Raw genomic sequence first — 14,945 nt, 5'->3', positions numbered from 1 at the left:
TTCTGCCCTCAAGTGACTAAAACAAAGCAGAAAGTGCAGTGTGAAAACTATTTATTGTTGTGTACTGACTAGAAATGAACAGTAAATACATAAAAACAGCCGGGTTAATTTTGGCACTAGAGCAGGAAACATCAGCTAATCCAACCTTTGTGACTCACGTTAAAGTCATATGAGGAGGTCGTACCTGACAGTGGTGTGTGTGGTAACTCTTGTAGTGTATAGGTCTCCTCCATTTCTTCACACCCTTCCTCCTCCTCCTCCTCCTCTTTTTCCTCCATCTTTTCCTCCACTGTGCCTTTAGTAGCAGGGCCCAGCAACTCCTGTCTGCAGGCTTTGTCTTTGTCCTTCTTAGAGCCTATCCTTAGGCTCCTGCGGATCGACGCTCCTGTTTTGATGAGAGAGTCGCCCAATTTGGTCATGTTTGGATCTGAAGATGGGAAAGACAGTGTTTATGATAAAACAGATCGGAATAAGAGAAAATAAACAGGACAGCTTGTCTTCCTTTGATTCCAGGACTTTTAATAACCCTCAAAAAGTTGAACAAAGGTTTCTTTGCCCAAGTCTGACCAGAGTTACAGTGGATAGAGCTTTAACACTCACAACCAGACTAACTTTTACATGTTTACTGACCTTAGATCATCGTGTATCTACTGCTAAGCTTCTAGCAGCCTGTTACAACACATGTCCTCTTCAGTTCAACACACCGTATTTACGCCCCTATGACATTTAGCTTTCGTTACGAATGTCATGGAGGCGTACAGAGGGGACGAAGTGATCCCACCTCTGTGCTTGGATTAGAGGTTAAAGCAGAGGCGTTACATGGGGGAGAACAGCCCTGTGTGTATGTGGAGCTCCCATTATATAATCACACCTTGTTCCTTGTCTTTCTGCAAACGCCATAAAGCACTGTGAAACAACATGAATATATTTAACAGTTATGAAGTAAGGTCGAATGTACAAAGGTGCAGCCAAGGCAGAGCATCATCATGGTGCTGCTGCGAAACCAAACAATATAAAAGCAGACTAAATAGTTGAAAAGTCCTGTTTCTGACAATGTAAGACTTCTGTGGCACCTGGAGAGGCCAATCATATTTTAACTAAGGTCTCATGTGACCTCTGACCATGGACCAACCCCTGTTTTTAGGCAAGATAAAGCGAGGCAAAGCAAGCAAGGTTGATTTATAGAGCATCAGTCATACAGAAAGCAATTCAAAGTGCTTACAGACACAACAACAGAATATTTATAATATGAGGAGCATTTAAATACATATTCATTATCAAATACATGCCTAATATGTGCCTATAAAAAGTATTTACCCCCTTTTGTTGATTTTATAAACCAGTAATGGTTAATATAATTTGACTTTTTGAAAAAACAAATAACAAAAAAACCCTCTTTAATGTCAAAGTGAAAACATATTTGTACAAAGTAAAGTCAGTTTTAAAAAATATGTAATGTAATGTCTTGTATGATCTTCTATACAGTATGATGATCACTTTACCTGTTTTGGAGCGGGACAGGCCTTTGCTTTTCAGAGAAATATTGTCACCCTCTTCGTCCTCTTTTTTCTGGAAAAAGCCCCCTATGCTCTTCAGAGGAGAGATCAGAGGAGAGGTCACAGGAGAGCCGGTGCTCAGACCTGACGGAGACGCAGAGAGAGAGGGCTGAAAAACTGGCTGAACTGTCACCATAAGGCCTCCTTTCACAATCACATCTCGTTTTGTCTAAAAAATGCTGATACAGTTTCATTTTCTCAAAGCTGATACTGAAACTGTGTTGGTGCAAGCACGCATGACTTGGCAGCGTTTTGCCTTTAAATTGACCTTAAACCAAACGAGGAATGTTATAATTACCCCTTGATGAAAATCGACATTAGTCTGGCTCAGCTCCAGAGAGAAGAAGTGAAAGTTTAAAACCTGTATGCTTTCATTTCTGCTGTCTTAAAGAATTATTTAAATAAATATGAAGGACTAAACTTCACTTTTAAAGTATGCCATATGTACAAAATAGAACAAAAGAGAGGTGTGTAGGAGATGGAGAAATAGGCTAGAAGACTCCCACACAGAGTTTAAATTGTATACAGGAGTTTATTTACAGCTCTTTTTTGACCTTCATTTATATTGTCTGATGAAACTGCAGCACTGAAATCATTCCAGAAGTATACAACCGCACTGGCAGGGTTCAGGAGTCTTTTTACATGTTTTCATGGAAGCTGCAACCCCTTAAAAGGTCTTTAGATTACACTGAGGTCTGTGTGATGATTAGCCCATCAGCCGGTATCACTTAGAGATTGATTGTGAGTTTTGTACTCTTGGACTTCGTTCACAGCTTCTGAAAAGAACAATCTAGATCCACATACAGTCTAGTTTTTGTCTCCAGGTTTTTTAAGCCGCCATGATCTTGAGAAAGCTTTCCATTCCTTAGTAAGTTCCAGGCTGGACTACTGCAATGCACTTTGTGTTGGAATCCCCCAATCCTCAATCAGTTGCCTTTAACTTGTGCAAAATGCAGCTGCACGTCTTTTAACAAACACAACCAGACGAGAGCACATTACTCCAATTCTCTTTTCCCTTCATTGGCTTCCAGTCCATTTTAGAATTGATTTTAAACTTTTAACATTTGTTTTTAAAGCTCTGAATGGCATTGCTCCATCCTATTTATCTGAGATTTTAACCGTTCGGGAATATGGTAGGGCTTTGAGGTCATCCAACCAACTTTTGTTGGAAATTCCCAGGTCAATATACAAACACCAAAGCACTTTGGTCACCTGTGGGGTGTAGTAAAGGGCTATATAAATAAAGTACATTTACATTTACAGTTACATTTAAATTGAAGAAAAGTTGTGTTAATTCTTCCCTTTTGCTGTCTTATATTATGCATTTTCTTGTTGTGATCTCCTAGCCCTCTCTCAGAGTTTTCTTTGAATCTTTTAAGCATAACCAGCCAGTTAGAATATTACCAGACAAATCCATTACAATGTTTGTACAAAATTAAGCAAATCTTCTTTCAGCCATTTACTTTCTTAAATACTTTACATGCTTTAAAACAGCCATTATTGCATTTTAGCACCTTGGTTAAACAAATACCTAAATGCAGTCTTTTGTTGAGGAGACACAGGTTCATTTGTGCAACCATGTCAGCAAACATACTTTGTTTTTGTTCAGTTTAATGGTGGTTTGCATTTAAGCTTAAACTCTAAGAAACATCTCTGTGTCTCTTTCTGAAAAATATTCCCACACTGTTGCTCTTTCTGCCTACACACACAGAGCCACCTACACTGGAGTTGAACAAGGTCATACATGGTGGGTGGTTAGGGGAATCCTGGGAAATGTAGGCCATCACACATTACAAAAGAGCTGGACAAGGTAGTTTTAGATGGTGATTTGAGAGATTTTTAGTCTTATATTGGCTTCTATTTTGGTTAAACATTAAATATCCAAGTCTAACATCCAAACAGACAGATGCTGAGAATACACACCCTGGATGTGGGAGTTCAGAAAATATATGCTGTCTTGATATTAGCGAGCATAAATGGACATAGTCACTGTTAGATCAGAAACTGGTTTGTTGATTGTCTTTTTGAAGCCTTGAATTTCACATTTTGAGCTCCATGTTGGTTTTCCGGGGCTATATGAGAAGACTCAAGCATATTGGGAAACATGCACCTAAACTTCATCCAAAAAATTCTTGCACAGCCTCTCAATTAGACGCATCGCATTCCACATTTTTGACAAATATTTGCATAAAATAATCCAATAAGGCATCAACAAACCAATGTTGATAGACTAATTTGTGGCTATGTTGGCAAGTGTTGACGTCAAGCAGACAGCTAGGGATGCAAAAAACTAAAACATTCCGATTAATTATGTGTAGCTTCATGCCTTGAACTAATCAGAGCTTCCATACTAAAGCTAGGCTACACTTCTGCAGATGGGACCATTTTACAAGGTATTTTACCCTAAAAATCTGGAATATAAAACACCAAGATACCCACACAGGAAAGGATTTGGGAAAGGCAGAACAGTTAAAAATACTCAGAAGATGATTGGATGAATGATCTGTCTCTCACATTCATGATAGGCCAATCAGAGTGAGAAGACAAAATAAGGTAGTAAGTGTAGCTCAGAGATAACCTCAGCTATACAGGCTAGCCCTGCTGTAGTTTTTGAACAGCAGAGCTTATCGGTAGCTGAAATTCATGCCAAAACCTATAGGTAGAGGTACAAAACCATGTCCTCTGCTAAGAGCTTGGTGTGGCCCTTTAATCTTGTCTTAACAAAGAAAGAAATGTGGTCGAGGTCTGTTTAAACTGCTTACCTACAGCTACATCCAAGCTAATTGCTAACAGCAAAGAGTTAAAACAGTGTGTCTCTTTAATTTAACAAAGAAATGTGGTCAGTTTTGATAAAACTGTCTCTGTGCTGTAGCTACATCTGAGCTAACTGCTACACTGGAGGCAACCAATGCTATCAGCTAACAGTACAACAAAACGCCACAACTAGCTACTGCCTCATTCTCCTCAAACATCACTTTTGGTGAGAACCATTTTTGGTTCTGCAAAAAAATGTTGGTGATTGGAGCTTTTGGAGATGGTGTGCCTGATGACAGACACGGCGTAATCTCCCAAGAGACCCCACTATGAAAAAGATTACATGTCAACCATAAATGGATAAATTAACTGTGGAGACTAGAGTTTTTTTTTGTTTTTGTTTTTCTACCAGGCTGTAAAACTGTGTAAATTTGCTATAAAAATTGACTTTTTAGAATGAGACTTAATGGAGGTTTACTCCCTTTTAGAACCAGCCTCTAGTGGTCATTGGAGGAACTGCACTCTGAGCTATATTTTTTTGTTTTTCTAGCAGGCTGTAAACCTGTGTACATTTGCAATAAAAACTGACATTTTAGAATAAGACCTACTGGGGGTTGACTCACTTTTGGAGCCATCCCCTAGTGGTCATAGGAGGAACTACACTCCGAGCTTCATTTTCAACCCAAATGACTTCCTCTTCAGTTGACCTCAGCTTTCTCTTTCTTCTGACCTTGAGAGGCTTTATTAAGCCAGAGCAATTTTCATGAAAAGCCAAAAACATACTCACTGGGTGACAGCGGTGGCGGTGACCCCGACTCACTATCATCCGTGTCTGTTTTTGGTGCGAGCTTCGACCCTAGTGGACTTTTCTCTGCCGCTTTCCGTATGCTCCTCCTGAACGTCTTAAGCACACCTAGCGTCTCCTTCACAACTCCGTCCCTCGGCGTATTCCCGTTGCTCTTTAGGGACGCTCTGTCCTCTTCTGGGTTTTCTGCCGGTTTCTCCATCATTTCTGACATCTCATCCAGTTAAAAAACACCAGCTGTGATGACAGAACAAATAAAAATCTCAAAACAGGAAATGTCTGCTTGTCCTCCTCTCTTCTGAAGAGTGAATGTGAGATGAGGGCTCAGGTGTGTTTTTGGTTTCAGCGGTGAGAGCCAGCAGAGACAGGAGGGGCAGTTCTGTTTACAGATAACATGACAGCCTACTGTGCTGTTCTTGTCAGCATAGAGGGGAAGGAAAGGTAAAATGGTGAAAACATGTTAAAACAGTTTTAACTTGGGAGAAGGGTTTCATCATCCAATGGGGATGTCTTTCTTTCCCCTTGGTCTTTCCTCTTAGGCCATGTACTGGAGATACAAGATGTTATATTATAATAGAGTATTACAGCCAAATTAGAAAAAGAACAAACACATGAATTAACAGGAATAAAGTTAGAAGAAATAATCACTGCAATTTTAAGCTGAGATGTAATATAACAACATAATTATTGGAAACTCAGTATTTCTTCTTTAATATAAACTTAATACTTTATCATTTTTGTGTTGCTAGTTTAGATTTAACTTAATAGTTTGCTGTTTTGCCTCAGAAATTACAGTCAAAGAAGCATATGTCTTAAAACAAGGCCCCATTAAAAAAGTGTATATCAAATTAAACCTTAATCTTCATGCATGCACATAAACTACTGAAAGAAGTGAGTTAATGTTTATTTTTCATGTGTGTTTTAAATCAGTGGTTCCCAAAGTTTTGGGAGGACCCCCTTTACCTGTATCTTATAAAAATTAAGCCCTTCAGAGACCCACCTGGAAAAATTTTAATTGTTTTCATTGACAAAATCTTAACATAATAGGCCTATACACTTGTTCTTGACAAAAGATCTATTTGTAAACTATCCTGGTACAGTACAATGGTCTATTAGGTCTACTTTAGAAAATAAAAATATAAAAAGGATCTGTTAAGATCATGCATAATGAATTTAGTTTTATAAGTGAAATGCATTTTGTAAATCTACTGTAATTTGAAGTTTCCAGGATTATTAATATGCAGTCTTCAGTTTCTGTTGAGTGTTTCTAATGCTATTTGCCTGAGGGGAAAACCGCCCCATAGTCTAGCACAATCAGAGACATGAGAGTGCCCTAGATTTTATCCTGACTGTCAATATTTATCACCAACCCTGTCTGACTGCTATGAAGACCGGTGGCCTCGCTACTTTCACTTTCTAAATCAGCAACAGAAAGATTTTTCTCTTTTCAGCAACAGTTTAAAGTAAACAAGCAAACCATGATTACAGGAATTACTTGTTGTTTCCTTTTCAACACACTTTGCAAGCAAAGAGTAGAATTAACCACACCTGTGTCAGGTGTTTAGAGGTTATAAAAGTCAATGTTTTATGCTGACTTAAGGAAAACTGCAAGGAAGTACAGAATTATCCTGCACTGGTGTAAAGCATTTGTAACAAAAAAAGACCAAAAATAACATGTTTAATGAATAAAGAAAACAGTAGTTGTTATAAAGTGAATATATTAAAGTATTTCCTGAATATTTAAGGTCCTAACATCCGAACATGATCAGATTCAATCATTTTTGCCACGTAATGTAAATTTGAAGAGGAGAGTTGGTGAGGCCATACGGTTACTTTGAATATAAGCATTTATATTTAACATTATAATAAAATAATAGCATGTCAGAAATCTATTTACTGCCTAGTTTCTTGCAATGTCCTGATGTCCTGTCCAATGTCCTAACCAATGAACTGATTTAACTGTTACTGACATTGGCATTTAGGGCTTCGTATATGCACAATTAATGTCTTATAATTTCTAAGTAACTTAAGAAAAGTGATTGAAATAAGCAATACAGAGTGACTGGGAATTTTGAGAGTAGTTCATGAACTATTATTCTATTATACTATTACTACTATTATTCTGGGAGGTCATGGGCTGAAAAGTTGGGGAACCCCTGCCTTACTGTCACCTTAATCCCTTGAAAGGTGGCATCAGTCCTGTTGAATTATCATAATTTGCAAAGGCCGCACATGTACCATAAAAATTATAGATACAGTTTGACTTTTTCTATGTCTGGATTAAAAGAAAAAGTATGGTTATGTAAATATGATCAAATACAAAGTAAATCAATCTCATAGTTAACATATTAAATATCAATATATTCCCATTTAAGCTCATATTTGACCTCCAAAGAAAAAACAACTCGATTCAAGTCTTTTAAACTACATTATAAAATATTGAATATGCCATGCAGGCATGTAAGGGCATGCCATCAGTTGAAAACGTTAAATAATCTGAATCTGATCAGGATTAACTGGTAAGAAAGTCTTCAGTGTGCTGATAGCAGAGCTTGACCTTCTAATAAACACCAGCCAGTCTATTAGGTGCTGAAAAACCCAGCTAGAAAGCCATTTTTCTCCTAACTGCCAGAAAGATGACAAAACTATGACTTAAACTTTGTACAAACAAAAATTAGAACAACGAAAAGCCTACAAACTTTACAGCAAAGAGTCAGAGTCTCATATTACACGACTGGAGAGAGAGAGAGAGTGTCCTTACCTGCACAGCTCAGGTACAGAGTCCTCTGCCAGCTCTCCTTCCTTCTTTCCGTCGTTTTATCGCCTCCTCTTTACATGCTTTTACTTTCTCTACCTGAGCAAGTGAAGGGGAATTTAAGAAGCTAGAGCCAAGTTCTGAGCCTGAGAAGAATAATAGGATTAATGTTTGCTTGGTTGGTAATGTCCAGTAAGGCTGTCCTGAGCTTGCAGGAGGAAAAGTCCAAGCTCCCCTTCCTCCGTGTCCTGCAGAGATTAGCGTAACCTCAGACCAGAAAGGATGAGTTAATGATTAAACTGAGGGAAGAGTGGCACACACAGGTGGCATACTTTCAATGAGCCATTTTCACTGCAGGTTAGTTTAACAGGGATGTTACCATGGAAGTCTTCCTGTAAATGCTACATTTACAGGTAGCTTATTTTCTGACCTAGACGGAATGTGTCGATAAAATATGCAAATACGCTGCATTCAGTGTTCCGGGGAAACTCCAGATTCGTCACTCATGAATTTATACATGGGGATTTTTGGCAGTGGTGAGAGACGTAAACAGAGCATTTACTCAAGCTGTGCTAAAAAGTCAAAGTACTCTACTCTACACTACAAGTCAGTTTTCAAGCTGAATCTGCGAATTCGATATCAAGAGTACTGATATCTCAGAGCTTACAACTTCATATCATTGGTTTATGATCGCACGTGTCTTTAATGAGTAACTTTATAAAGTTGTTAAAGCCAGAGGTTTCCATAGACACCTCTTGCTTAAACATTAAAGATTTTATATAGATTTTTTGGTCTGAAGTTTTTTTTTCCCATTATTATTATTATTATTATTATTATTCGGTTGTCATATAAATTATTTTCGATGTTTTAAAGGGAAGGCCACCACTTAAAAAAGAAAAATATGACAGTTTAGTAATTAAAAATAAAAATAAACATTCGAGATCGAAGTTATGAGATACTGAGTCAAAATCTTAATATAAGAAGTTAAAATCATGATTTAAAATTAAATCTCAGATTTATGACGTTCTAACGAGTAATTATGAGATAAACTCTAATAATTCAAGTCATACATGTAAGACAAAAGTGGCCATTATAGCATGGAAACTCATAATAATGAGATAAAGAGCCAAATTGATATGAGGTAGAAAAGGACGCACTTATGGGAAAATAATGATAATTATTAAATAAAAAGTTTTAAAAAGTAAAAATGTATATTTTATATGGGGGTAGGATTATACATTTTTAGTTCTTTGTTCTCATTTTTGCTCATATAAACTGAGATGCTCAGGAATTTGCAGATGCAAGTTACTGCATTGTTTTGTTTTGTTTTTCTTCTTAATGTTCACTTGTTTTTTTTTTTCTTTAGTTATTTACATGATTGAAATAAAGCTATCAATCAATTAATCCATCAATCAATAATAGTTTTCTAAACAGTGAGATATGAAGTCCTATTTTAAGATAAAAAGTCTAAATAATGAGATTAAAAAGTCACAGTTATAACATAAAATGTAAAAGTTGTGGGATAATCACTGAAACCTTAAAATAAAGGTCAAAATAATGAGAGGACAAAAGTCAAAATTAAGAGGTTAAACGTCATAATTATGGGATCGAAAGTAAAACAATTTAAAAAAATTTTTAATTATGAGATGAAAACGCAGAATTAAGTAATTCAGTTATTAAATAAATAGTTAAAATATTAACATTAATTATTATGAGATAAACTGCCAAAATAATAAAATGTAAAGTAAAATCTTAAAATAAAAAGTCGAAATTATAAATACATAAATTAGAATTTTTTTTTAATGTAATTAAAAGCAACACAATTAGATAAAAAGTCAAAATTATGTTAAATCTTTATTTTGGCCAAAAAAGGGAAAAAAGTCAAAATTATGAGATACAAATGACATGATAAGGAGAACATCTCAGACAATGAAATAAAAAAAAAACAAAGTTATGAGATATAAAGAACATTATGAGAACATAAGTAAAATGTTCAAACTTTAACATAAAAATTATAACTATGGAATGAACTGCCAAAACATGAGATAATTAAAAAAACTTGCATAATTAGGAAATGAAAAATGCATCAGTGAGATAGAAATTCAAAATCCTACAAGAAAAAGTCAAAGCCATGACATGAAAAGTCTTGATCTGGGGAAAAATTTAAACAATAACAGAAAAAGTCCAAATCATGAGAAAGTAAGTCATAACTACAAAATGAAAAGTTAAAACTAAAAGTCAGAATTATGGGATAAATTGTCAAAATATAAGATATAAAATCAATTTGTAAGATTAAAAATCAAAACAATTATGAGGAAAAATGTCATGATTCTAAAACACAAAGAGAAATGATGAGATTAAAAAAAAGTCATAATCATGCAATAAAAACATAAAAGTCTTATTTGGGACAAAAATTTAAACTACAGATAAAATGTCAAAATTATGACATTTAAAAGTCAACCAGGTAAATATAAAGACAAAAACAAAACAAAACAAACAAACAAACAAACAAAAGATGATTAAGTACAAGGTCTAATGATAAAATAAAGTCATGAGAATGAATGTAAGAGTTTTAATTGTGGGACAAGAAGTCACATGTGAGATGAAAATGAAATTATGAGATATAAGTCAAAATTATGAAATAAATGGTTAAAAAAGAGGAAAAAAAAGTCAGAACAATAAAGTAGTTCATCATAATTATGACATGAAAAAAATCTAAATTCTTTTCTCTAAATCACGACTCTCATTATTTTTAGCTTTAGATATTAAATATCTATCTTTTTGTTTAAGTAATAACTTGGATTTTAGATCTTTATTTTTTTTTTTAGTGGCAGAGGTGGGCTTCCATACTTCCAGTTCTTGATAACCCCTCTAACTCTACTTTTGGGTTCAGTATTCAGGAATAATCTCATGCCGTCCACGTCCACTAGGGGGTGCTGTGTGACGTATTTGTGCTTGGTGATGATCCAAAAGTGATTCTTGTGCAGTGGTTGAGATGTGAGGTGTCCTTCCTAACATTTCGAATAAACAAAGAGTATCTTATTTATTTTCATTGTAAATATGTGGACATAAATGTAAAGATCTGAGTTCAGATTTCAGAAACTTTTGTTTTACCCGAGAAGTTGAGAAAGACGATAAAACAGATCAATAATCTCTGCCCAGGATGAGCAGCATCATGACCAAACACTCCCTCATGTAAATGTCTGTGTGTCTGTGTGTGTGAGCCGGCTGGATGGAGAGTTCATGCTTGTGTCTGTGACGTACAGTGAGAGGATTATTGAGACATGGCAATGAAAGGGTTACTGAGCTCTTAGTGTCAGCAGCAGCTAATAGAATGACCCATCGAATCCTGTTTCATCCATCCATTCTCTCATCGTGTCTCCTTCTTCCTCAAACAGAAATAAACCAAGACCAAATATAACACCGGGGATTTCCACACGTGGATTGCTGATCTGATATGCTGCTCCACCTGCGGTACTTTCAATGATAGATTTACAAAAGCAGGGTTTCCCTGGCACAGAAGTCAATGGGAGGAAAGCAACACTATCTACAACCCTGATTCCATAAAAGCTGGGACGCTGTGTAAAATGTAAATAAAAACAGAACGCAATTTGCAGCTCTCATATTTCCTTCACAAAAGAACATAAACAACATATCAGATGTATAAACTGAGACATGTTACCATTTTATTTCAGTTTGAATTTGATGGCAGCAACACTTCTCAAAAAAGCAGAGACGGGGCCATGTTTATCATTGTGTCGAATCAAAATAAGTGATTTCCAGGACAGAATCAAGCCTGTTTTTAACGCTGTACCACCCGAGCGCCTGAAGAGCAAGAGCTTCCAAAATCGACCTTTTGCCTTGACCCTTGCACAGAGATTTCTCCAGATTTTTTTAATCTTTTGATGATATTTTGGACTGCAGACGGTGGGTTATTCAAAGTCTGTACATTTTCACACTGAGGAACATTTTTCTGAAATTGTTCCACAACTTTTAGACATAGTTTTTACAGATTGGTTAACTTCTGCCCATCTTTCCTTTTGAGAGACCCTGCCTCTCTAAAACACTCCTTTTACACCCAGTCATTTTACCAACAGTCATGTAACCTAATTAGTTGCAATATGCTCCTCAAGCTGTTTTTAACTAGCCCCACTTACTTTTCCAGCCTTTTGTTGCCCTCTCCCTACTTTTTTGAGATTTTTTGAAAAATTCAAACAAGCTAATGTTAGTAGTAAAAAGTCACATTGTCAACAGCTTGTTTATGATGTATTGTAAATATTCTGTTGGTTTATGAGATTTGCATTTACACAGTGCTTTAACTTTTTTAGAAATGTGGTTGTATTTGTGAGATTTGTTTGGTAGATTTGACCATTTTTTCTAAGATTATACTCTACCTCTTTGTAACTGATCTAGTATCTTTTAGTCTTTGTTGTGTAAAGACACCAGAATTTAATGCTTATTTTTCCAGAAGTTTTCCTCCCAGCTACAGAGAGACAACAGCAGCAGATCAGGGCGAGCCTGACTTTCAGGTAGATCCTGACATGTACACCAATAATAACCATGTGACACCTCTCTGGACTTCTGTTTTGGTTGTTCTGCATGTGAGGTATTGAGGCAGATTTATCATCTTTACCATCTGCTTCCTCCTTCTGATGATGATACCGTAGGACTGTTTTTTCCAAAAGTCCTGGGATTTCCAACATGCTGCTTCAGCTCTTAGTGGCTCAGACTTCAGATTAGTTTTACAGAGTGAAAGGAAAGCTTTGTTGTAAGAGGTGTGCATGTGTGTGTATGTGACCCCAGGGCCGATGAGTGTAGACCACGTTAAACGTTCAATTAAACCGACAGCTCTACTATCGACAAACTGAGTAAAAGTGCTTGAGATTATCAGACGTTGTCCTTTGTGTTGTGGTATTATCAGGAGGAAAGGAGGAAATTACAGACTTTTATCCCCGGCCTCTCTCTGATATTAAATCTGCTTTCTTTTATTCAGAGAGCAGGATTAAAATGTAATCAATCTCTAATCTTTCAATTAATTTACATTTGGTTTCCTCTACAACAACTGTGGAAGGGGAATAATTAAAACCAAATTTGGCACCAGACTCTGTTCTAGGTGGTGTTATAACATGACACAATGACACAGACGCTATGGATTCACTCTCTGGCTCCTCAAGGGTGTTACAAAAGACACTTGGTTTAACGCAGTCTAAAACGTCAGTACAGATAAAGGCAGAAACATTGCAGACAAATCCAGAGAAGTAAGCAGACGGTTGGGTCAAACTACAGACAGGAATCAACACAAGAGAGCAGACAAACACTAGAACGAGGTTTACAATCAGGCAACATGTTTGCAGGACCTGGAAGACAGAGAAAAGGGTAAGTGACTTCAAAATAAAACAGGAAATACTTAGAACAATGAAGAAAATTAAAACATAACCATGGTTACTTGACGTGATGTATCAACATTATGATGTGGCCCCACTAGACATTTACAAGATGAGACGAGCTGCTCAGCTGACAGTGTATTTTCTGGCAGATCCATTTCCTGGTACAAACCAGACTAAAAAAATCAGAAAAAAAAACATGTCATTCTGTTTTTTTCTTTTTTGACAGATAATGGAAAATTAGGCATTTTCTCTGTTTTTTGTCATTTTGGTCAAAAAAAAAAAAGTTGTTTTTTTTTGTTTGTTTTTAGTTTTTATCTGCATTTAATAGAGATACTTGAGGAACAGGAAATCAGGTTACCAACTCAGAAAGGTGAGCATTTCAAAATAAAAGCCTCCATTAAAATATCTATATTATCATTATTATGAGCATATTGTAAAACACAATGGATGGCTCTTGTTTTGAAATGGAGGCTTTTATTTTGAAATGCATGCCATAAAAGGCCTGCTCTGTCATGAGAAAAAAGTACTTAAACAATATAGAGCAATTTGGACTATTATCATACAGACAAACATGGATGGCATGGACAACAATTTCATTTTGAAATGCTCACTTTCTGAATGGGTCTCATGATTTCCTTTTCCTCAAGTATTTCATTAAATGAAGAAAACAAAATGACGGAACTGAAAAAAAACAACAACAATTGGACCCCTTTTTAAAAAAGTTGTTTTTCCATTTTTGTGATCAAAATGAAAAAATGAGAAAAACGACTGGTTTCAACCTGGAAGTGGATCTGCCAGAAAATACACTAACCTTCAGCCACTCTGGGACACACTCTGCTCCACTGTAGTCCAGAAACAGAGCGAGTACGCTAGGGTGCATGCTCAGACTGAATGAAAGCACAGCACAAGTGGTACAAAACATCCTCTGGATTTAATCACATGGCTGTGAGGGTTTATTGACATAAGGTATTACTTGTTTTTTTCTAAACCTAACCAGATAGTTCTGGGACAGACTACTGAGGACAGACGTCTCTGTTTGTTCAGGGAAACGCCCAATCCTAAAAAAAAAAACATCTTAAGTGTCACAGATAATCTCAAGTTTCTCAACTATCAAGATAATGATTCTACACTTTTTTACAAGAACGCCTATAACGTTCTGACACGCCATAAAAATAAACAATGCAGCCTGTGTCTGAAGACAACAAAGATATTTCTGATGTGTCAATCAATCTGGCCGTCTTGTCGGAGCTGTTTCGAGCTCATGAGTCACTGATTCTTTTTCTGAAACAACCTGTCACTATGCTAACAATAAAGACTATCTTTACCAACACAAACAGAAAGTTGGCACATTAAAGCTAAAGGAGGATCAGACCAGTATCCATTTAGGGTAAAGTGACTGATTACAAAGATGGAAACTACCCTTTCAGCTCCTCCCACAGTAGAAAAATGAAGATAAAACACAAAAACACACAAAGAAGAAAGGTTACCTGCAGTAGTAAAGTAACTAGCTAGAAGACGCAGTGGAGCAACAAAGACCGGCAGCTTAAAGGCCTTAAAGGGCCCAAATGAATGCCTGATTTTGCAGCAAATTTCGCAAAAGCTCCACGTAAAGCCAAGCAGACTTTCATGTGTTTTGCACTGAGGAGAAGCTTCCATCCAGCCTCTCTCTGCCATGAGCCCAGATAAGT

At 36.4% G+C, this 14,945-nt stretch overlaps 1 protein-coding gene across 3 annotated transcripts in view; it reads right to left on the bottom strand.

The window, feature by feature from the left end:
* Positions 1-8,104, bottom strand: part of exoc3l4 (exocyst complex component 3-like 4) — a 44,133-nt gene extending 36,029 nt beyond the window's left edge. For 2 of the 3 annotated variants that reach the window (XM_041812959.1, XM_041812960.1), the window contains exons 1-4: positions 7,877-8,104; positions 5,098-5,352; positions 1,503-1,640; positions 185-427 (exon numbers count right to left, since the gene is read on the bottom strand). In XM_041812959.1, the coding sequence (XP_041668893.1) occupies positions 185-427; positions 1,503-1,640; positions 5,098-5,329 (613 nt within the window). In that variant the 5' untranslated portion in view covers positions 5,330-5,352; positions 7,877-8,104. The remainder of the gene's footprint in view (positions 1-184; positions 428-1,502; positions 1,641-5,097; positions 5,353-7,876) is intronic. The other variant, XM_041812961.1, reaches the window with a different exon arrangement.
* Between the last annotated feature and the right edge of the window lie 6,841 nt (positions 8,105-14,945).

The sequence above is a fragment of the Cheilinus undulatus genome, linkage group 18 (assembly GCF_018320785.1).
Source record: "Cheilinus undulatus linkage group 18, ASM1832078v1, whole genome shotgun sequence".
In the NCBI taxonomy this organism is placed as follows: domain Eukaryota; kingdom Metazoa; phylum Chordata; class Actinopteri; order Labriformes; family Labridae; genus Cheilinus; species Cheilinus undulatus.
The sequence above is the reverse complement of the archived record's forward strand: the minus strand, read 5'-3'. Positions and strand labels throughout refer to the sequence as shown.